This window comes from Protomyctophum bolini, assembly GCF_963924005.1.
Source record: "Protomyctophum bolini genome assembly, chromosome: 13".
In the NCBI taxonomy this organism is placed as follows: domain Eukaryota; kingdom Metazoa; phylum Chordata; class Actinopteri; order Myctophiformes; family Myctophidae; genus Protomyctophum; species Protomyctophum bolini.
In genome coordinates this window covers 6,036,621-6,060,148 of record NC_137874.1, presented here as the reverse complement: position 1 = coordinate 6,060,148, position 23,528 = coordinate 6,036,621, and the positions used below count along the sequence as shown (strand labels likewise).

The window sequence follows — 23,528 nt, the reverse complement described above, 5'->3', positions numbered from 1 at the left end:
AATCACATTTCATGTTATCATTTTGGAAACTCCAAACACTTTAAGCTCGACACTGGCTGTACCTCATTTAATTGACAATTTAATAGAAATAATGCACATACTATGTTGTATTGATTGATCTGGTGTATTTGCAAAATATCAATCGACTGTCAGACAGCCAGTTGCAACGAAGGGGAAGGAGATTATGCATATTGTAGCCTAATATTACATTGAATGGACAATACATTATTCTTTGTAATGTGCTTTGCCTTCCATAATGACATGCTCTACATTTTACAAGCTATCAACAGATGAGATGTATAACTGTTGTTGTCTTCTTATCTTCCAATACATTGTTAATAAAGCATGTCCGACTCAGACAGCGATGAGGACCAAGACCGCCCATTCTCTCTAACTGGTTTCCTCTTTGGAAACATCAACGAAGATGGCCAGCTTGATGAGGATGACTGCATTTTAGACAATGTAAGCATAGTAATCACATCAACTCTAGCATCCTTGTTCTGAGCATGTCATAATAGGTGAACATATAGATACTGTACAATTAGAATATGTAAGCTTGTTAGCTTTTAGATTGGCTACTTTTGGCAAAGGCATTGATTTGTGTGTAGAGGGGAATAGGGCCAAGTACAGACCCCTTTGTGACCCCACTTAAAAAAAGTAAATATGGTTGTAACGAAGGCTTTCACCTAGAGCTCCATATATGGATAATGGAGACAACCGATATCAGCGACTCCAGCGCTGACATCAGACTAGTGTAGAAACCTCATGGGTATACACGCCTGGCATCGTCTAGCCCCAATTTGCAACTCTAGATTTGTTTTAAATCCACCGTAGACATGTTATGAGCTACTTTCTGTCAAGAAATCCTCTGCCGGTTGTGTGGAGTTTGGAAGCACTCGTTTTTATTAAGGGGTCGCGCTGCTGCCTCGGATGGCACGCAGGGCCGTTCAGTCACTTACGACGAGCGCTTCCAAACTCCAACACTTAGAAAAATAATCACCTGGACATCATTTATTGATAGAAAGTATCTCATAACATCTCTACTGTAGATTTTTATGACACACAAGCTCGGCAGATTGAAAGAGGATAATTCAAGCTTGGCCCAGAGCTGCAATGTTGGTGAGTTTAGCGTCGTTTAATACAAGCAAAGAAAAACAAAACAAAAAGTGTTGTATCCTGCCATGTTTTTCTTCTTACAAATTATTTGATCGGCCCAAAACGTGTTTACTGTCATGATGTGTCACAACTCGAGTTGGCTTTGTCCGCGGCGTAAACGTCTTTATATGAATACTTTTTGAAAAGTCTACGAGGAAAATGAACAGGGAATTCACTTCTGGTCCTCGGGAGGACCAGAATTGTAACCTCTCCTGCGTCGTCGTGGTTTATGTCACTTTTTTTCCATCCAGTCTGACTGATTTCTCTACTCACCCCAGGAGTCCAAGAAGCACCTGGCTGGTTTAGGTTCCCTAGGTCTGGGCTCACTCATTACAGAGATCACTGCCACTGAGGAGGACGAGCAAGAAGAGGACGAAGACACTGGTGGCACGGATACAGATGGTGAGGGATTAACATTTTTAACCCATTCAGAACGGGAACCCCTTTTGGTGTTTTAAGCATTGTTATACTGTAGCTATTGAAAAATAGCAGATCTACAAGCTCATAGCTTGTAGGTCTGCCATTAGCTTAGAAAACCGTGAAAATGTGGCGCATTTCAATTTAATGTTTGTGTAAAACGAAAATTTACACTAATAGCTGAATATAGGAGGGACCTCTAAAGAAAAATCACACATGTGAAGTGAGGGGCGCAGCCATAGACTTGGCTGGCCAAATGTAATTTCGGAAAGCCATGCATTGAAGAGACTAGCACCCCTCAAAAAAGGTGCAGACAAGATATAGAACCCTGGGGGATCCCATTCAGTGAAGTAGAAAGGCCTTTTGGAGGTTCATTATATTATTAAAATGTTCCAGGTTGGGTGAAAAGCACTGAAGATGCAGTCGACTATTCTGACATCACTGAAGTCGCTGAAGATGATTCAAGGTATCGCCAGGCCATGGGAAGTCTGCAGCCTGCAAGGAAAACCGGTAATGAACGAAATTGTGTCTGACTGTCTGTAATTGTATCCACTATTATTTATTGTTAGCGTACTTCCTTATAGTCAGCACAGAGAATAGACAAACCGTAACCACTTGAACCCTAGCGTGCCTATTCTGAGTCGAACATTTGGTGAAAACAGCAGATCTACAAGCTCGGATATATGAGCTCAGAAGTTAACACATCGTGTTGCGATGCATTGTACGTTGTCTATTTTTGGCAAAGTGATTTGATGTAGAGGTGAAAGCATTATAGGAATTGAAGGAAGGAAGTGCCAGCACTCAATGAATGTCCTTTTCACATGTTTTATTACCTCTGATGAGCCAACGGACGCATGTTCGGCCAGGATGGCATTCCTCAGCGTTTGTGTGGTCACAACACTGAGGAAGGCCAACCTGGCCGAAACGCATTGGCTCATCAGAGGTAATAAAACATGTGAAAATGACATTCATTGAGTGCTGGCACTTTCTTCTTTCAATTCCCGTGTCTTAGTATATGACTCAGTGTTAGAACATTAAATCATACAACCCCATTCTTATTCTTCTAGCTGAAATCACCCAGTAATGCTACATTAAATTGATTGTGTTAACTTCTTTTTCTACCCAAGATGACGATGACGACGATTATGATGCAGACTGTGAGGATATTGATTCTAAACTCATGCCACCTCCTCCACCTCCAATTGTTTCTTCTACACCTGGAAAGAAAGAGGAATCCTCTCCTCCTCACACTGCAAGTGGTAAGGCGCTGCTTTAATTCCAAGACGAAAAAAGCGTTCTGTATGTATTTCATATTTATAAATGAGCTCTCGTTCGACTTCATCATCGGTGTGGGTCTTTGTCACCTCACAGCAGGGGAAGAGGGCGATGGCATCATCTTGCCTTCCATCATTGCTCCGTCCTCGGTGGGAGATAAGGTGGACTTCAGCAGTTCCTCAGACTCCGAGTCGGAGACTGATCGTCCGGGTCAGGGCGATGGTGAAGGTTCCTCACCGAGGTGCCTCACCCTTCCACTGGCTGGAATCATGCAGAAGGACGCCGCCAAAGCGTTGCCAGGTGTTACTGAGCTCTTCCCGGAGTTCAGGCCTGGAAGGGTGAGCTGGCTTCAATCGTACTGTGTGCATAAGTCAACACAGCCGCATGGCGCCTAGACAGTGCTGTCCGGTGTTTAGTGTACAGGGGGCAGGCCCGGCTGATTACATTACTTGGCCCACAGATGATATAGTTTACGTTCTTCTTTGAGGGGCGCTAGCACTTCCTATTCCCAGCTTTGACTGTTTGTGTGAACTCAAACACGATGATTTGATTGGCTGATCACCCTACAGCGATGATTTGATTGGCTGAGCAAAGTACATATTGAAGTGTTCCTTCTGAAGTACTGATATCAGTGAGCATGGCCCTGTTATGTGTCGTCTGAACACCGTCATCAAATGCATCTGAAGAAAGTGAGAGCTAGACATTGGAGATGGAGTCACGTGGAGAAATGGGAGGGAAGAGAGGGGGGGGGGGGGGAATAAACTTTGTAAATGCAGTATGCACTAAAGACTTTTCTCTTTAATAAATGTGTAATTTATACTGGCTTGTGCTGCTTTTCCCAAATATAATAAACGATTAAAAAATAGTGAGGGCAGAAAAGTCAAAAGACTTTTTGACCATTTGTGATGATTTGATTGGCTGACCACGGAATGTGATGATGTATGATGATAAGAGCGCCCCTCACTTCACACAAGTGTGATTTTTATAATTATCGAGAGAGAGAGAAAAAAAGAAGCCCTTTTATGAACCCCATTTAGTGAATTTCCACGTGGGCTCTCGTTCTTTCATGATATCAATACTTTGCGTTTTAAACCATTTCACCAGGTGCTGAGATTCCTACGACTGTTTGGTCCGGGGAAGAACATGCCGTCGGTGTGGAGAAGTGCCCGCCGGAAGAAGAAGAGGAAGCACCGCGAGCACCAGCCTGGAACGCCGCCTCCGGAGAGTAGTGAGCCCGCCGCCACGGAGCAGCAGCAGCAACAACAACCCCCCGAAAGGAGGTCCGGTTGGACACACGAGTACGGACCCCCGCCGCCGCCAGAGCAGTGTCTCTCTGATGATGAGGTAAAAAAAAAAAAAAGTCTAGAAGATTCTGCCACCCGCTAGAAGTTCTCATCATAACACCGACTGGTAAAGTAATGTCATAACCACTGAGAAAAGTTCCTATTACCTTAACTAGAACAAACCGACTCCTTTTCACCTTCATTGGCATTATGTGACGGTTTATGCACACAAAAACATAACATTGTTATCGCTTGAGTCCTCCTTTTTTCAGTTCGTCGCGTGGCAAGTAGGGGGAAGTTGTTAGTTCAGAACAGTGGGTTCTGCACTGCACATCCAGTTTGTTGCTGGTTGCCGGATACACAATGAGTAAAAGTCTGCACACCAGCATTGCAAAGTGTTTAGTTTAGTTAAAAAACGCCGGGAGAAAATGGTACAACATTTCGGTCCACACAGTTGGCCTTTCATCAGACCAGTTCATCCAGTTGTGCCCAGAACTCAACCACCCCTATATCAGTATAACAGGAAGAATGTACATATTTTTCAATCTCTCTCCCCCCACACAAGATAACCATGATGGCACCGGTAGAATCCAAGTTCTCCCAAACATGCGGTGACGGCGACAAGGAGACGGAGTCTCGGCCCAAAGTGGCGGAGTGGCGGTACGGTCCCGCCCAGCTGTGGTACGACATGCTGGGCGTCCCCGAGGACGGCGTCAACTTCAACTACGGCTTCAAGATGAAAGAGGAGCAGAGCGAGGAGCCCCCCGAGAAGAAGAGAGAGATCCCCCAACCTAAGCCCAAGCCTTCTCAAGAGGTTTGTGTGGACCAAAGAGAGAGAGACTTGGACTCGAGTGGTGATTATAGTACTAGAACAAACAAACACATCGGTTTCAATAATGTCTATACAGTAGGCATGTGAATCTCGTCTCATCTCACGATTCGATACGCATCTCGATGCACTGCCAGCGATACGATACATTAGAGATACATGGAATCCCCTGGCGATACGATGCGATACGATTCTCCCTCTTCCCGATGCGATGCGATGCGATAACCATTTAGTTCAAATCAATGCGATACGATGCGATTCACCCCTCTACCGATACGATTTGATGGCGATTCATCACAATAGAAAGGATTTATATTAAAGCTCTATTAATTTCCCAAAACATGTAAAAATGCATTACATTTAAATTCAAAGCAATTTATTGTTTTACTGTAGGTTAGTATTATAGCTCTGCATCTCAAACAACCCAACTTATAGAATTCTGTAAGTAAACAAAGGGTCTGCTCTCTGCTGGTTATTGTGGAATTGTTAGATTACTAATAATCATAGGCTATAGTATAATTATTATATCTCAAAGGTCAATTTGAGGTTTTGAGTATAGAGGTTTCAAGAGATTAAAATGTAATAGCCTATCGTTCATCAATTAATGTTACCAACATATAAATAGAAAAGAAACAAATAAACAAAACAAAAATTACAGGTCACACTTGTAGTGCTGTCAAACAAGTCTATGTCTAGTTTAATCTGCAACAGTTTTATAATATAATTGCCTATATGGGGGTCCCTACTTGATCTCTCACTCTCAGCTAAGTGGTCCTTGGCTTGACCTGAAAAACATTGAAGACCCTGGCCTGCATGTATTATTAACGTTATAAATAATACATAGCAGATGTACAAGCTCACAACGCGTCTCATCCACGCCCCGCTGTGAGCTTGTGGATCTGCAATTTTAGGCGTGCGACACCGTCTTGCTGCAGAATATAAATAAGGCTTCTATCCCAGAGAACAGCAGGGGAAAGCTGGACAGTGGAAAGTTGCTGTGGCGTTGTTGTTGTTGTACACGTGTGTGCAGACTGCAGAAGCTTTCTTTAATTACAAATTGATAATGATCGCGACGCAGATTTGCGTCGGATAATCAGCAAGCACAGCTGTGGAGTGTGGCTCATTACCAGCAGTCCAGCACGCAGCGCTACAGTGAAAAGTCAACTGATCGACGGACAAAGCTACTCGGACAGCTATTTTATAAAGCTAAAGAGTAAAGGTGGTGCTTCTTGTTTAATGCGTGGGGCTCACTTCTGTTAGTCGCGGGTGCTATTATAGTCTGAGTCTGTCTGTTCTCAACGTGTCTCCTCTGCGGGAAGCACCCTCTGCACCGTCGTACGGTAGCTTCTGTTCACTGACTGTGGGCGCGTTCGGAAATACCACACCGGAGCACACTCTCCTATTAGTTTGCATTGCACAGTGGGCTCAGTGCGCTATTTCCGAACGCGCCCTGTGTCTGCGCTGCGACTCGCGAGAGACCTTTTTTTTTTCTTCCTTTCTGATGGTACGTTGAATGCGCCTCGGAAACACAGGATAGGGTGAAATTTACCATGAAAAAACAGTGCAACCACGGATTTTACCGATACAAGCACTCCGCGAACGATCCATCGAGATTTCACCCGTCAATTCTACCGACACACAGTGAATGAACCGATTCACTCGCATCGCACACGTCATAATCGATGTATCGATACGTATCGATTATTTTCCACATGCCTACTATACAGGTGTTGTGTGTAACAAATAGGCATGTGACGATTCACTCGACTCACGATACGATTCGTATCACGATATGAGGTTCACGATACAATTTTTCACGATATTAAAGAATATATATATTTTAAAGAATTTTTTTTTAATTTTATATAATTCATCCCCCCCTAAGATTTTTTTATTTAACTACATTGCAAAAGAAGTAGCATTACTTTTGACAGTGCAGAAACATAATTGCCTTCCTTGATGAGCAACGACCATCATCACCTGGGCACAGTCACAGACACACAAAGCTCCCCTGCTCTACTACTGAAAGTGACTGATCATTTCTCTCCAAAAGCACTTGAATATGATGGAATATGACTAAAAGCTCACATTTCACATCACACTAGCCCCCCCCCCCCTACATTTTTTTATTGATTTCAATCGACTTTTCAGGACGAGGGGGATAGCGGCGACGAGGAGAAGGAGGACAAACAGGTCCTTGAGAACGAGCTGTTCCTCATGGTGACCCAGCTCCAGTGGGAGGACGACATCATCTGGAACGGGGAGGAGGTGAAGCACAAGGGAACCAAGACGGCACGGGCCAGCCTAGCGGGGTGGTTACCCTCCAGCATGACCCGCAACGCCAACGCTTACAACGTACAGCAGGGTGAGAAAGAGAGTCTTCACATTATATCATATATGCATGTCATTCAAAATCATTCTGAATCATCCCATTTTGACCTGAGATCAGGTTCTAAAAAAGAATGTCTTCTATACATCCTGACGGTTTTCTGAAAATGTTTCTATGTCAGTCGTTCTTCGATTTTTCAAAAAAATAGCAGACCTATACAAGCTTGTAGCGCGCCACTCGGTGGCGCGCTATGAGCTTGTAGATCTGCTATTTTTCAATAGCTAAAGCATAACATGATGCTAACACCGAAAGGGGTTCTTTGTGACGCACCGTCGCACACAGACGGATGGACCGGAGGGAAGTAGGGCATGCCTCCTGGCGGAGAGTTGCACTCTACTGAGAGCACCTTTTTTTTAGACACATGTCTGTACCCAACAGGTCTCTCTAGAAGTAACTCTCAGTTGGTGCCCCCCACACCCCCGCCCATGCCCAAAACCTCTTCCATCTCTGGCTCGAAGCGGGACAAAATCAACCATGACCATCAAGGTAATGGCACCGTGTAGTATTTAGTTGTCTCTTTGTCTGTTCTTAATCCTCCATGTACTACTAATCCTGTGTAGTAGTTGTGTATACCAGCTCAGTGGCCTTGTGGTTAGAGTGTCCGCCCTGAGACTGGGAGGTCGGGGGTTCGATCCCCGGCCGGGTCATACCAAAGACTGTAAAAATGGGACCCAGTGCCTCCCTGCTTGACACTCAAGGCATCAAGGGTTGGATTGGGGGTTAGTCCCTGCGACATACTAGCGTCATGTCCAGGGGGTGTACTTGTACATCAAGCTGCCTCACGCTACAGAAACAGGAGATAGGCTCCTGCCCTATGGGGCCTCATGGCTCGGCAAGGCTATACTTACTACTAATCCTGTATTAATTCACTGATTGATTGATTGATTGATTGATTGCGTTGCCGTCCTGCACACAGCCATGCACGAGGACGACTGCCCCTGGTTCTCCATCTTCCCCATCGACAGCGAGGAGCTGGTGTACGGGCGCTGGGAGGACAACATCATCTGGGACGACCAGGCGATGGATCGTTTTCTCATGCCGCCCGTCCTCACTCTGGACCCCAACGACGAGAACATCATTCTGGGTACGGACGGATACGGATGCCTTGTTGTGCTTCATTAGATTGAGACTATTGGCCTATTCATAGTCTGGATTTTCGGTGGTGAGGTGACCACCGCTCCGGTGGTGAGCTGACCACCGGAGCTGAAATAACGTTGAGCGGTGGTGAGTAAAAACAGAGAGAAGGGCTGGAGCGGTGGCGGTGGTTTGCTCTTCACCGCGGCTCAGTGACGTCATGTTGTAGTTCGGTGGTCACCTCACCACCGAAAATCCAGACTATGTTTAACGTCTGGATTTTGAACCTACACCGGCCTGAACCACCGTGGTGCAATTGACAGTTTGTCCGATAATTCTTAGTCAAAAAATCTATTTATATTTTGTCATATTTTAGTCATCTGAAATGTTTTAGTTTTAGTCACATTTTAACATATATATAATTTTTGTCAATTTAATCTACAGTTGGTTTAGTCTTACAAAAAAGTATTTTGGCGCGGCCATGTGGGCCATGCCTGATTTACACTTGGCCGCATGCCGAAAATAACCAAAATACAAGGAAATGCCCAGAATGCGTTGTGCGCTTATTAGATAGGCTAATTTCACACACAGCCAAGCATAAAATGACTTCTGCTGGATCTATTCTCCAGTAGTCCCTCCCTAACATTTTTGTTTAGTTTGTCAAAAAACAGGTAGCCAACGAAATGAACACATGTCTGACTTGTCATCGTGTAGAAATCCCCGACGAGAAGGAGGAGAGGACGTCCAACTCCCCGTCCAAGGAGAACAAAAAGGAGTCTGCGCTGAAGAAGAGCCGCATCCTGCTGGGGAAGACCGGGGTTATAAAGGATGAACCGCAGCAGGTATAACACGGTTATCTCAACGGTATTACATCATGGCTCGGGTTGAATGCTTGATTCCGATTGGCGGCAATCGCTGAATTCAGCGGTGCGTTATTTCTTGATAACAGACCATGCTGCCTAATCAAACCCCGCTGCCCCCCCCCCCCCTGCTGATTTAGTGCCGTTTCCAACATGACAGCCATGTAAACAACTAAACACACACACTGACACAACAATGTAATTTACAGCTAAACATTGCGCTCAAAAATACCCGAAAACGGCTTCGCCTCGGTGGTTAAACTCCCTCTCTCGACGATGACCACCTAGCCAGATATTATCCCTTGGCTTACATATTGGATTGTTTGACTTGGTCACTGAAATATGTCTTAAATAGTGTGTTGTTCGTGCATGCATGCATGCGTGTGCGTGTGTGTGTGTGTGTGTGTGTGTGTGTTTGTGTGTGAGGGGGTGTTTATGTACCAACTGTTGTCAAAGGCTTAAAGGACCACTTTTCAACCTATCTTCATATAATAGGTCCTCACTAATAACCATGACAAAACGGCACGATTCTTTTCTACTCTGTCTGTGTCTCATAGGACGGCTGTGGGCAGTTTAGAAACCATTTTTTCCATGATTATTAGTGAGGACCTATTATATGAAGATAGGTTGAAAAGTGGTGAAGTGGTCCTTTAATGGCGTGTAATAAACAAAGTGGCTAACGGCGTAATTTTTGGATGATTCTATAATATTGGTATATATTGAATTGTACATGCAAATCAAAATCGTAAATTGTAAAAATCTAATGGAGGCAAAACAAATTGTTTCAGTGAAAAAACGAATTTGGTTATGTCTCTTCAAAATGCATAGGAATGGGCAATGCTACTACCGCTGCTATATGAAACCAGGGATTAAGTTTCATGACAGTTTATTAACCCATTCTGACCTGAGATCAGATTCATACGAGGTTTCCACTGGACACACACTGGTCTGATTAACCCATTCTGACCTGAGATCAGATTCTAAAAATTTCAGTCGTTCTTCGATTTTTCAAAAAATAGCAGACCTACAAGCTCGTAGCGCGCCACTCGGTGGCGCGCTATGAGCTTGTAGATCTGCTATTTTTCAATCGCTAAAGCATGACATGATGCTAATACCAAAATGGGTTCCCGTTCAGAATGGGTTAAATCATGCATTCATGTAAGGATACATGTTCACGAATACAGTTGATTTACTTTAAGTTACTTAATACAGTTTCGCTTCTAATTCTTTTCTTTCTTGACAGAAGTAAATGTGAAAATAGCTCGGGATTGTTGAGTATAAGCATGTGATGGACTAATAGACTTCGATTTAATTTGGACTAAATCACTTAAATTGATTTTCTTCCCCTCGCACTCCCAGAACATGTCTCAGCCTGAAGTGAAGGACCCGTGGAACCTGTCCAACGATGAGTTCTATTACCCCAAACAACAGGGCCTGAGAGGGAGCTTTGGCGGCAACATCATCCAGGTGAGCCTTCGAACCACAGAGAACATGGATGTGGTCAGTCGGATCCGCCCGATCAAGTCAAGACTTTAATAATCGCTCATTCACTGCCAGTGTTGTTTTTGGCAGCAAATTTTGGTCTAGTTTTTAGTCAAAGTCTCTTCAATAGTTTTCATTTAGTTTCAGTCACATTCTAGTCACCTGGAATGGTCTTAGTGTTAGTCTAGTTTTAGTCGACTAAATATCATAAGATAACTTGAAAAAGGCCGTACTGTTGGAGTTATGTCAAGCTGTTTTTCTGTTTGTTTTTGTTTTCATGGATTCATATGTTTGATTTGTATTCATTTATTCATTATTTGGTGTAAAAAAAAAAAGAGAACTTTTGAATAAAAACTAAGATTTTAGTCGACTAAATCTACAGTTTATTTAGTCGACTAAAATGTATTTTGGCGGGCCTTGATGCCGTCGTAATGACTGTTTTTAAACTTGCTGAAAAGAGATCGGCTATTTTCAGCATGCAACTAATTGTAAAATGACTTATACTGGATCTCTTGTCCACTATAGTCCCTTCCTAACATTTTAGTCTAGTTTTTATTTGTTGACGAAATTGTCAGTATATCGAGCCTTAGTTTTAGTCGTCATAGCCTAGTTTTTATTTAGTTTCCATTTAGCTTTCGTCAGTGAAAAAAATGTCGTCAGTTTTAGTCGACGAAATATATACGACTGATTCACTGCACATTTTGCTCCTCCTCCTTCTTCACCACCACCAGCACTCCATCCCGGCCGTGGAGCTCCGGCAGCCATTCTTCCCCACCCACATGGGCCCCATGAAGCTGCGGCTCTTCCACCGGCCCTCCCTGAAGAAGTATTCGTTCGGAGCGTTGGCTCAGCCCGGCCCGCACCCTGCCCAGCCTCTGCTCAAACACATCAAGAAGAAGGCCAAGGTTGGAGCCTTATTTAACCCATTTAGGCCAGACCTCAAAAAAAAAATAAAAATAAAAAAATCTTCTAAGTCCTCCAGTTTTCTGAAATAAATATTTTATAGCAGACCTACAAGCTCGTAGAGTGGCGCGCTACTGCTATTTTTCAGTAGCTAAAGCATGACATAATGCTAACACCAAAAGGGGTTCCTGCCCAAAATGGGTTAAGTACCAGGCCTTACTGTACAGACAACGTCTTTGAGTCATATATTAATAATAATAGCTCAGATTTATATAGCGCTTTTACATAAGAACACTAGGAACAGACTTTATTAGGAAAAAACTAAGCAAAACAGTACAAGGTTAAAAAGATAAAAGGATAAACGAGGGAAGGGGGGGACATCCTAACCAGACCTCAGCTGGTTGAAAGCTATCCTGAAGAGGTGGGTTTTGAGTGAGGTTTTGAATGAGAGGAGAGAGGGAGCAACTCTGAGATGGTTGGGGAGTTCATTCCAGAGGTTGGGGGCCGAAACGTAGAAGGCCCTACCCCCCCCCCCACACTTCAGTATAACTAATGTTTGTTGGTGTATATTCCTGTGTGTTTTGTCATAGATGAGAGAGCAGGAGCGCCAGGCGGCAGGTGGAGGAGACATGTTCTTTATGCGAACCGCTCCGGACTTGACTGGCAAAGACGGAGACCTGATCCTGGCCGAGTACAGCGAGGAGTATCCCCCGCTCATCATGCAAGTTGGCATGGCCACCAAGATAAAGAACTACTACAAGAGGGTGAGCCTTTCAGTTGTTTACCGTTTTTGTAGATACAGCTTTGTTAAGAAGAGCTGTTTACACTGTCCACCAAGTCAAATTCCCCCCCGTACATTAACTCACCACATTTACCTGTAAATAAAGTTGTTTATGATTCTGAAACATTGGTTGTTTGTTGTACGGACAACTCCCATCCCCTCAGCTCTGAGTTCAAGCGGCTTCCTTCTGGCCTTCGCCTAAAAGTTCCAGGGGCCAAAAGCAATAGGTATCAGTTCTCCTTTCTGCCTGTAGCTATCCAGGCTCTAAATGCCGATAGGACGAGGAGGTAACTTGTCACCTGACTCGCTTGTATGAATTATTTGAACTGTTCTGAAAATGTTATGAATTATAATGTTACACTGATACCTGAACTGCCATCCTGTTTTATTGTTCTATGTGTACTATGTGCCTTTTTACTGTGTTTTTGTGTTTCAAGTTACCTGCCTGTGTTATGCCTTGCTGTAAACCAAATCGCCCCACGGGGACAAACAAATAAATGAACCTGAACCTGAACCCGTTTGTTTCCTCAGAAACCTGGGAAGGATCCTGGCGCACCAGACTGCAAATATGGAGAGACGGTGTACTGCCACACCTCTCCCTTCCTGGGCTCCCTGCACCCTGGACAGCTGATGCAAGTCAGTGTTGATTAGTCAAAGCCAATGACTCACTAGTGAACCTCATGGAAATCATCACTGATTATATTATCATATCAATAACACAAAATGTTACCCGCCTTCTTCCAGGCGTTTGAGAACAACCTTTTCCGCGCCCCCGTTTACCTGCACAAGATGCCGGAAACGGACTTCCTGGTCCTGCGAACGCGTCAGGGCTACTACATACGAGAGCTCGTGGACATCTTTGTGGTCGGTCAAGAATGTCCTCTGTTCGAGGTTCCGGGGCCCAACTCCAAACGAGCAAACACCCACATCAGAGACTTCCTACAGGCACGTGTGCACGCTCAACTGTGTCAAAGAAATGAAGTTTGCAGTAATTATATAGAAGGTTTCATCTTCATGTAAACGGTAACACGGCTAACTCTAACCCTTCCAACATTCCCCCCTGTGTGCCGTGTCCTTATTCTGTAGGTGTTCATCTACCGTCTGTTCTGGAAGAGCAAAGATCGGCCGCGGAGGATTCGCATGGAGGACATAAAGAAAGCCTTTCCCTCGCATTCAGAGAGCAGCATCCGGAAACGCTTAAAGCTATGTGCCGACTTCAAGCGCACAGGTATGGCGTCGACTCTGAGAATGTCCCTCTCCTCGCACGTCTATGACTGCATGACCCATTTAGACCTGAGGCCAGATTCTACAAAATGTCTTCTGAATCATGACAGTTTTCTGAAAAACCCTATGTTTCTATGTCGGTGATTCTCAAACTATTTCATGTCAAGGACTCCTAAAAATGTAATTGGCCCGCCGACCCCCCCATCTGGAAATACGTTGTTCCAGGCCCCCCCCCCCCCCCAGAAGCAAAGATTTGAGTTAAAAACGTTTCAAATATTCAAAGATTTGCACCACATTTTCACGACTTTTTTCAAAAATAGCAGATCATAATGCTTAAAACATGCTTAACTCATAGCTTGGCATTGACTCTTCTTTTCACCATTTGACTGCATGTGCAGCGTCACAATGAATCAGGCTGTGTCTTCAGAGCAGCAATACTGTCTGTTAACAACCGTTTGAGTTCAGCAATAGTGTGCCTTATACTTTGGCAGATGAGGACAGTGAGAGAGACTATGGATGTAACTCCGGAGGTAAGAGCTAGTCTAAAGGTGCATATACTCCTTCTGATGTCAGAAAACCTTCCAGTTTTGCACTTAAGCTTTCCAAAACTATAGTTGGTATATAGAGTCAGGACATCTGGCGGCGCAACGCACAGGGTTCCAAGTTCTGGGGACCGCCCATCGGAAGTTCGCAATCATGTCACTTCCCAAAGAAAGGTTCGGACGTCAGAAGGAGTGTGGACCAAAGTTAAGGATTGTGTATGGTTCAGAAGGTACAAATGTTCAGTACCTTCGGTTCAAAAAGTACAAATGTTCAGTTCAAAAGGTACAAATGTTCAGTACCTTCAGTTCAAACGGTACCAATGTTCAGTACCCTCAGCTAAATGTTCCATTCCTACGTTGTGTTGCGTTATGAATCATAACTTGTTGTCGCTGTTATGAATCATAATCCATTTGACATGGCTACCGGGAAGGCAATCCAGTGAAAATGTGAAATCATTAACACAGGCTCTCTGTTCTAACAATAACTGCAATGATGATGACAAGATATTGGTCGCACCTCTTATGGTATTAAGACTAGAGTGCCGAAGTCCTGACGTCACTCTCTCATCCCCTGGTTCACGGAGGTCATTTCTCTATGGAGAATAACATGGGCTCATCTTAAAATCATCTCGTATAAAAGCATTGTGGTCCAAAAATAAACAAAGTGTCCCTGCGAATTTGTCGGGGAGGTGGCTCTGTGTCGTTTACGACAGTCGGTCACTCATATTTGATAGCGTCTGTTTCTAGCGAAAATGTACGTAACTAATTCAGCAGCAGTAACATTCACCGTTTTCTCTCAGTCAGTTGATTCTTCATATCCATATGAGTGAAACGGCCGGGACGACATGTTTATTTTTCAAACACAGTTCTTATATGAGGCGATCTAAAATCCCCCCTTTGGGGATTATACAATGCAAATAAAAATGACATGACTTGCGCCCTCTACCGATATTGACGTCGGACTTCGGCGCTCTATTGTAATAAGCGATCAATATATAGGCACATGCTAATATGGCTCCCGTTCCAGGGATGGACTCTAACTGGTGGGTGCTGAAGCCTGAGTTCAGGCTGCCTACGGAAGAGGAGATCAGAGCCGTGGTGTCTCCCGAGCAGTGCTGCGCTTACTACAGTATGCTGGTGGCCGAACAAAGGCTCAAGGTGAACTATTCAGTCTGTCTGCATGCCTGCTTGCCTGCTTACATACAGTATGTGATGATAGAAAGTCTTTCAGTGTGTCAGTGTCTGCCGCAGCATTTCTAAGTTACGTTCCTCCCTCTCAGGATGCCGGATACGGTGAGAAGTCCTTCTTTGCTCCAGAGGAGGAGAACGAAGAAGACTTCCAGATGAAGATCGACGATGAGGTGTGTGTAGATCTATGAATGAATGATTTTTTTCTTTTCTTCGTGTCTTGTCGTTAAGACCCATCCCTTTACGGATTATAAGACACCCCAACGACATAAATAAACAATATCACGTTCACTTCCCACACAGAAGTTACACCAAGTATTTGATGAAAACAAAAAAAATAAATAGGCAATAACATAAAAATAAAATACATCACAAGTTTTCTTTGTCCGTATGTCCCAAGCATGTGTTTCTGTCATAATCGACGTTGAGGTGTTTTTTGGGGGGATGTGTGCGCAAAAGCTCAGATTTTTTATCACTGCCCCCTTTGACCCCCCCATTAGGTCCGAACTGCGCCGTGGAACACCACGAGAGCCTTCATCGCCGCCATGAAGGGGAAGTGTCTGTTGGAGGTCACCGGCGTGGCCGACCCCACCGGCTGCGGAGAGGGCTTCTCCTACGTCAAAGTGCCCAACAAGCCCACTCAGCAGAAGGTATATGAAGAGGCCTTGACCTCTGCTCCATTCTCAGCCTAGTCCCCTTTGACCCCCCCACCACCCTCTTAACGCAGGGGCGGGCCACTGGGCCACATGCGGCTCCCACCTTCACTTAACCAATTCTGACCTGAGATCAGATTCTAAAAAAATGTCTGTTTGAAAATGACCGTTTTCTGCAAAAAGCTATGTTTCTATGTCAGTCGTTCTTCGATTAAAAAAAAATAAATAGCAGACCTACAAGCTCGTAGCGCGCCGCTCTGGGGGGCGCGCTACGAGCTTGTAGATCTGCTATTTTTAAATAGCTAAAGCATAACGTAATGCTAACACCAAAAGGGGTTCCCGCCCGCAGGTTAATATATCAGAATACTGATATAATATTGATCTCAGCTGTTGCAATTCCAAACATGCAAACATGACCTGCTTTTAATTATACTTAATGACTAGTATTAAATGACTAGTACTTAACGACTGGTATTAGTAGTGTTGTGTTTTTGTGTACAATTTGTATTTAGTTCATAAAGTTATCGTGACTAAAACTAAATCCATTTGAAAATCAATGAAAAGGTTACTTTTCAGGATTCTAATTAAAATTTCAATTCAAATATAGCAAAAATTATATTATTATATATAAAATTATATTGCTACGACAGTAATATGAGTGTGGAAATATAGTGGCTCTCTCCATCGTCACAGCTGCCCACCCCTGCTCTAACGTATTGTCTACTCTATACAGGCAGCTGTTTGATCATTCTTTTACATTCTGTGTGTGTTTTTTTTTACCCCCAGGATGACAGAGAGCCTCAGCCAGCCAAGAAGACGGTGACGGGGACAGACGCTGACCTGAGGAGACTGTCACTTAAAAATGCTAAGCAACTGCTGCGCAAATTTGGCGTTCCAGAAGAAGAGGTGAAATGTGTGCAGAAATCGCATTTAGCTACCCTGTAGAAGTATATACCATAAGCACTTAATTAATAAGTGTAGTTAACCTGTGCCACTGTGGCTGCGTCCACTTTAACACGCCATTTAATCCATGAAATCATAGCGGCCAGCGATTTATAGCAGCGACATTTTTGCGACAGACCAGGCGCTATCCCGGATGTAGCTTAATGTAGCCAAAACACTCCCGAGGCGATCGCCACAACGGGAGGTATGATTTAATTCTAACGCGACTAGTGACTGCACTGCGATGGGCCGTCTTAACCACATAATCTTTGCTTAGAATTGGACGGAATGATTTTAAGATTTTTGGTCTCATCGGCTAAAATAGTGGGGAACATTTCCAATGACGTCCCACCGGGAAATAATATCGAATGTTGCGCAACCCAGCCTGTGGAGCGATGCCATCATAAGGTACAAATGTTCAGTACCTTCAGCTAAATGTTCCGTTCTTAAGTTGTGTTGCGTTGCGTTATGAATCATGGAGTATACGAGGGGGTACGAACGTGTTCGTACATGGCTGATAACGTCCCATAGCTGGGGCAAGGGGGGCAGTCAGACAGATATTGTTGTGGCGCTGTCATTGGGCCCAAAAAAACCGAAGTCCATGTATTTGGGCCCAACTTCACCTAGACTGTATTACCTTAATAAACATGGTCATGAATACTTTCTGCTTCTAGTCACTAGTTTAAAGTCTCATTTCTAATGTCATAATATTCTTTTTGGAAAATTATGGTCCCATTTATTTAAAAAATGACCATAAAGTCGCATATGTTCTGAGGGTCGTGGCTACCGTTACAGTCTATGATCGGGATTTCCCCCACCCACTCGAGTCAAAATAAAAACCAACTAAGAAGAAGGGGGGGAAGTCCCGCCTCGTTGTCTGGGCCAGCCAATGGGCCAGCTGGGGCCCAAACGGATCTAGAAAGATGGCGACTTACAATTCAAGGGCTGACAGGCTTCATTTTACGTTCATGTTAGACCCGGGGGAACGCTTTGTCCATATTTTTTACAGTCTATGAGCTGGGGGGGGGGGGGGGGTACGAATATGTGAGAGAAATAATTACTAATGAAAAGGTATAGCTATTGAAAAGACTATGTCTCTGCCACGTCTCAGATTAAGAAGCTCTCCCGCTGGGAGGTCATCGACGTCGTGCGGACCATGTCGACGGAGCAAGCGCGCACGGGCGAGGGACCCATGAGCAAGTTCGCCAGAGGATCCCGCTTCTCCGTGGCCGAACACCAGGAGCGCTACAAGGAGGAGTGCCAGAGGATCTTTGACCTGCAGAACAAGTGAGACCCAAAAAAACCCCCCCTCTCTTCCTCTTTTGTCGCTATAGAGCAAATTCGTCAGGTTTGGCCTCGGGACAATTTTTGGGGCCAATTTCTTTCTATGGCATTTTGATGGCCGGCCAGAACATGGGGCTAATTTAAGAAATGTTACTGGCACTGCCAAGACAGACTGCCTTACAAGACAGGCCTACATTTGTGATGCAAGAGAATGGATAGAAATGTACGCTAATAGGTGCAATAATACACTGTAATTGAGCTGTTTTCCCTCTTTTCCAATTATTATTCGATTCACCTTTCTGTTCGTTAGCGTTTTACCCCCTCGCTGTATTACCACAGCTTACTGCAACACGTCTAATTCAGTGGTTCCCAAAGTGGGGACCGGGGACCCCCAGGGGGTCCTTGAGGCAGTTCCAGGGGGTCCCCAGCTAAATGATACTTTGGAGCCAAATGGACCCTTATGGGTCTGTAACTCTGAGAGTGTACAAATGGAACCAAATGGATTCGTTAACATTGATTTTACAATACAAATTTGGGGTCCCAGAGATGGAAATGCCATTAAATGGGGGGTTCAACATTGAACCCTGTGTGAGTGGGTGAACGCAACGCTCATTGTAACGTGGTTTTGGATATAAAGGTACATACGAATGTGGAAACCAACCAGTGACGGAGATATCCTTATGGTGTAGTTTGTTTTAGAAGGAGGAGAGGTCTGATGAAGACCTTCTAGGTCAAAACGTTAGTCGTTAGTCGCCTCCACACGTCTTAACAGACCTCGCTCCTTTTCCCCCCCAGGGTGTTGGAGTCCACAGAGGTGCTCTCCACACGTCTTAACAGACCTCGCTCCTTTTCCCCCCCAGGGTGTTGGAGTCCACAGAGGTGCTCTCCACACGTCTTAACAGACCTCGCTCCTTTTCCCCCCCAGGGTGTTGGAGTCCACAGAGGTGCTCTCCACGGACACGGACAGCTCCTCCGCCGAGGACAGCGACCTGGAGGAGCTGGGGAAGAACATCGAGAACATGCTGCAGAACAAGAAGACCATCTCCCAGATGTCCCGCGACCGCGAGGAGCAGGAGAGGAAGGAGCTGCAGAGGATGCTGATGGGCGAGGAGAGCGACCGCGACCACAAGGGGCGCAAGGCGCGCAAAGGGTTCTGTGAGTTTGTGTTGTTGTTTTTTTGAGTGCTGTGGCTGTGTTTATATCCACATTAAAACCCATTCTGACCTGAGATCAGATTCTAAAAAAAATGTCTTCTACATCCTGACAGTTTTCTGAAAAAGCTATGTTTCCATGTCAGTCGTTCTTAGATTTTTCAAAAGTAGCAGACCTGCAAGCTCGTAGCGCGCCACTCGGTGGCGTACTATGAGCTTGTAGATCTGCTATTTTTCAATAGCTAAAGCATGACATAATGCTAACACCAAAAGGGTTAATGAAACAAACAACTAGGGACGTTAATAGTTCAGTCGGTTAAACTTAACCGTTAATAACTAATCGAATTAATCAAAACATACATTAACCAATTCACCCCTATACATTTCGGCCATTTGAAACATAGCCGAACTACAAGATCGCAACGCGACGCATTGTGAGCTTGTAGATCTGCTATTTTCAATAGATTTTGTAGACATTTTGCACAATGAGTACTTTTAGTACTTTAACCCATTTTGACCGGGAACGATTCTACAAAAGATACGAGTTGAAAACATTCGCGTTGAAAGATATATATTCAAAGATTTGCACTACATTTTCACGATTTTTCAAAAATAGCAAACCTACAAGCTCGTAGCGCGCCACCGAGTGGCGCGCTACGAGCTTGTAGGTCTGCTATTTTTGAAAATTTTGAAACCTACAAGCTCGTAGCGCGCCACCGAGTGGCGCGCTACGAGCTCGTAGGTCTGCTATTTTTTCGACTGACATTTTTTTAGAATCTGATCTCAGGTCAGAATGGGTTCATCAGACACAGTATGTGTCCCAGTGGAAACCATCATATGAATCTGATCTCAGGTCAGAATGGGGTTATATAACCGTTTATCCTTTTTCTCCCCCTCTCTCTGATCCGCCACACACACACACACACACACTAACACTACAGCCAGCGCCTTGTCCACGGGCTCCCACAAGGATGACGACGCCTCCTCCGTCACCAGCCTGAACTCGGCGGCCACGGGGCGGCGGCTGAAGATCTACCGCACCTTCCGCGACGAGGACGGCAAGGAGTACGTGCGCTGTGAGACGGTGCGCAAGGCGTCCGTCATCGACGCCTACCTCCGCATCAGGACCACCAAGGACGACGACTTCATGTGAGTCCCCCAACGTTCCTCACGTTGTTGTTCCTGGAGATGTTGGGGAGGGCGGTGCATACTTAGTTTAGACTATAGTCATTGGTTAGACATGGGTTAAGGTTATAGGTTTAGGTGTGCTGCCCCCCCGTAGGAGGTTAGGTTTAGACTAGTCATTGGTTAGACATGGGTTAAGGTTATAGGTTTAGGTGTGCTGCCTCCCCGTGGGAGGTAAGTTTTAGACTAGTCATTGGTTAGACATGGGTTAAGGTTATAGGTTTAGGTGTGCTGCCCCCCCGTGGGAGGTTAGGTTTAGACTAGTCATTGGTTAGACATGGGTTACGGTTAGGTTTAGGTGTGCTGCCTCCCCGTGGGAGGTTAGGTTTAGACTAGTCATTGGTTAGACATGGGTTAAGGTTATAGGTTTAGGTGTGCTGCCCCCCCGTGGGAGGTTAGGTTTAGACTAGTCATTGGTTAGACATGGGTTAAGGTTATAGGTTTAGGTGCGCTGCCCCCCCGTGGGAGGTTAGGTTTAGACTAGTCATTGGTTAGACATGGGTTAAGGTTAGGTTTAGGTGTGCTGCCTCCCCGTGGGAGGTTAGGTTTAGACTAGTCATTGGTTAGACATGGGTTAAGGTTATAGGTTTAGGTGTGCTGCCTCCCCGTGGGAGGTTAGGTTTAGACTAGTCATTGGTTAGACATGGGTTAAGGTTAGGTTTAGGTGTGCTGCCTCCCCGTGGGAGGTTAGGTTTAGACTAGTCATTGGTTAGACATGGGTTAAGGTTAGGTTTAGGTGTGCTGCCCCCCCGTGGGAGGTTAGGTTTAGACTAGTCATTGGTTAGACATGGGTTAAGGTTAGGTTTAGGTGTGCTGCCCCCCCGTGGGAGGTTAGGTTTAGACTAGTCATTGGTTAGACATGGGTTAAGGTTAGGTTTAGGTGTGCTGCCTCCCCGTGGGAGGTTAGGTTTAGACTAGTCATTGGTTAGACATGGGTTAAGGTTATAGGTTTAGGTGTGCTGCCCCCCCCGTGGGAGGTTAGGTTTAGACTAGTCATTGGTTAGACATGGGTTAAGGTTAGGTTTAGGTGTGCTGCCTCCCCGTAGGAGGTTAGGTTTAGACTAGTCATTGGTTAGACATGGGTTAAGGTTAGGTTTAGGTGTGCTGCCTCCCCGTGGGAGGTTAGGTTTAGACTAGTCATTGGTTAGACATGGGTTAAGGTTAGGTTTAGGTGTGCTGCTGCCCCGTGGGAGGTTATAGGTTTAGGGTGAGGGTTTGAGATAGAGTTGTAGTTGTATAGGACTAATGACTGGTCTAACCAAATGACTAGTCTAAACCAAAAACTAAGTACTGCACCCGTTGGGGAGACGAGAGACAGACACAGGGGGCCGGGAACATCTTGGTGTTTTAATTAAAACCCATTCTGACCTGAGATCAGATTCTGAAACATGTCTTCTACATCCTGACGGTTTTCTGAAAAATATATGTTTTTCTATGTCAGTCGTTCTTCGGTTTTTCAAAAATAGCAGACCTATACAAGCTCGTAGCGCGCCACTCGGTGGCGCGCTACGAGCTTGTAGATCTGCTATTTTTACAATAGCTAAAGCATGACATGATGCTAACACCTAAAGGGGTTCTTGCCCCAAAATGGGTTAAGCATTATGTTATGCTTTAGCAGAGCTGTTGAAAAATAGCAGATCTACAAGCTCGGTGGCGCGCTACGAGCTTGTAGGTCTGCTATTTTTGAAAAATCAAAGAACGACTGACATAGAAACATAGCTTTTTCAGCTACGAGCTTCTAGATCTGCTTTAAAAAAAAAAAAAACTGTTAAGATTTTGAAGCCATTGTTTTTAGAATCGGCCTCAGGTCTAAATAGGGTATATACAATCTATAGGTTAGAAATGCACTATGGTTTTTTATCTCTTGGCTACATGTTGTTTCTCGTGAAGCACTTTTGTATTTATAGGTGAACTAATTATGAAGATATTGCTATTTCCATTCGGCCAAAGCCGTCGTGCTATACAATCAATTATTTATAAAACTATTTATTTGACTGTGATCTCTACGAAGATTTTCAGCAACAGCCACAGTTTAGAGAGAGAGACAGAGAGATGTCTGCGGTATTTAAGTTAAGGTTTATACAGCATACAGATATTTGTAACAATAGAATCTATAGGTTAGATTAACTCACTAGGTTCTAAAATTCTACTTTTTACTTGTGGGTTTATTAGATGAAGCTGTCAGTATAGTACTGTCATTATTATTCAATCTCCTGATTTGAATGCTTCTGTAAAAACTTTTAACCCATTGTGGGCGGGAACCTCTTTTGGTGTTAGCATTATGTCATGCTTTAGCTATTGAAAAATAGCAGACCTACAAGCTCGCAGCGCGCCACCGAGTGGCGCGCTACGAGCTTGTACGCGCTACGAGCTCGCTACGAGCTCGTAGCGCGCCACCGAGTGGCGCGCTACGAGCTTGTAGGTCTTGTAGGTCTGCTATTTTTGAAAAAAATCGAAGAACGACTGACACATAGAAACATAGCTTTTTCAGAAAACTGTCAGGACGTAGAAGACATTTTCACGTCTTTCCTTCCTCTCTTCGCAGACGCAAGTTCGCCCTGTTCGACGAGCAGCACCGCGAGGAGATGAGGAAGGAGCGACGGCGCATCCAGGAGCAGCTGAGGAGGCTGAAACGCAACCAGGAGAAGGACAAGTTCAAGGGCCCGCCGGAGAAGAAGCCCAAGAAGGTCAAGGAGAGGCCAGACCTCAAGGTCAAAGTAAGCTCCACGGATGTGTTACTTTAAACTTTTAACCTTCTCGCTTATCGCTTCCTCGGAGATTAAAATAGGGTGTTCATAGTTAAGGGACGCAATAAAACAACGACCTCTGCATCCACGGGATAATAATAATAATAATAATACATTTGATTTATAAGTGGCCTTTCAGGGCACTCAGGGTCGCTGTACAGGTT

General features: G+C 44.7%; 1 protein-coding gene across 3 annotated transcripts in view; it reads left to right on the top strand.

The window, feature by feature from the left end:
- taf1 (TAF1 RNA polymerase II, TATA box binding protein (TBP)-associated factor) overlaps window positions 1-23,528 on the top strand; it is a 43,646-nt gene that overhangs the window by 654 nt on the left and 19,464 nt on the right. For 2 of the 3 annotated variants that reach the window (XM_080780843.1, XM_080780845.1), the window contains exons 2-26: window positions 345-462; window positions 1,434-1,557; window positions 1,969-2,082; window positions 2,700-2,831; window positions 2,944-3,185; window positions 3,952-4,191; window positions 4,696-4,944; window positions 7,111-7,324; window positions 7,727-7,834; window positions 8,265-8,432; window positions 9,137-9,264; window positions 10,642-10,749; window positions 11,496-11,669; window positions 12,258-12,431; window positions 12,980-13,084; window positions 13,193-13,393; window positions 13,535-13,676; window positions 15,242-15,372; window positions 15,495-15,575; window positions 15,903-16,052; window positions 16,842-16,961; window positions 18,109-18,284; window positions 19,207-19,436; window positions 20,374-20,581; window positions 23,163-23,334. In XM_080780843.1, the coding sequence (XP_080636969.1) occupies window positions 346-462; window positions 1,434-1,557; window positions 1,969-2,082; window positions 2,700-2,831; window positions 2,944-3,185; window positions 3,952-4,191; window positions 4,696-4,944; window positions 7,111-7,324; window positions 7,727-7,834; window positions 8,265-8,432; window positions 9,137-9,264; window positions 10,642-10,749; window positions 11,496-11,669; window positions 12,258-12,431; window positions 12,980-13,084; window positions 13,193-13,393; window positions 13,535-13,676; window positions 15,242-15,372; window positions 15,495-15,575; window positions 15,903-16,052; window positions 16,842-16,961; window positions 18,109-18,284; window positions 19,207-19,436; window positions 20,374-20,581; window positions 23,163-23,334 (4,008 nt within the window). In that variant the 5' untranslated portion in view covers window position 345. The remainder of the gene's footprint in view (window positions 1-344; window positions 463-1,433; window positions 1,558-1,968; window positions 2,083-2,699; window positions 2,832-2,943; window positions 3,186-3,951; window positions 4,192-4,695; window positions 4,945-7,110; window positions 7,325-7,726; window positions 7,835-8,264; window positions 8,433-9,136; window positions 9,265-10,641; window positions 10,750-11,495; window positions 11,670-12,257; window positions 12,432-12,979; window positions 13,085-13,192; window positions 13,394-13,534; window positions 13,677-15,241; window positions 15,373-15,494; window positions 15,576-15,902; window positions 16,053-16,841; window positions 16,962-18,108; window positions 18,285-19,206; window positions 19,437-20,373; window positions 20,582-23,162; window positions 23,335-23,528) is intronic. The other variant, XM_080780844.1, reaches the window with a different exon arrangement.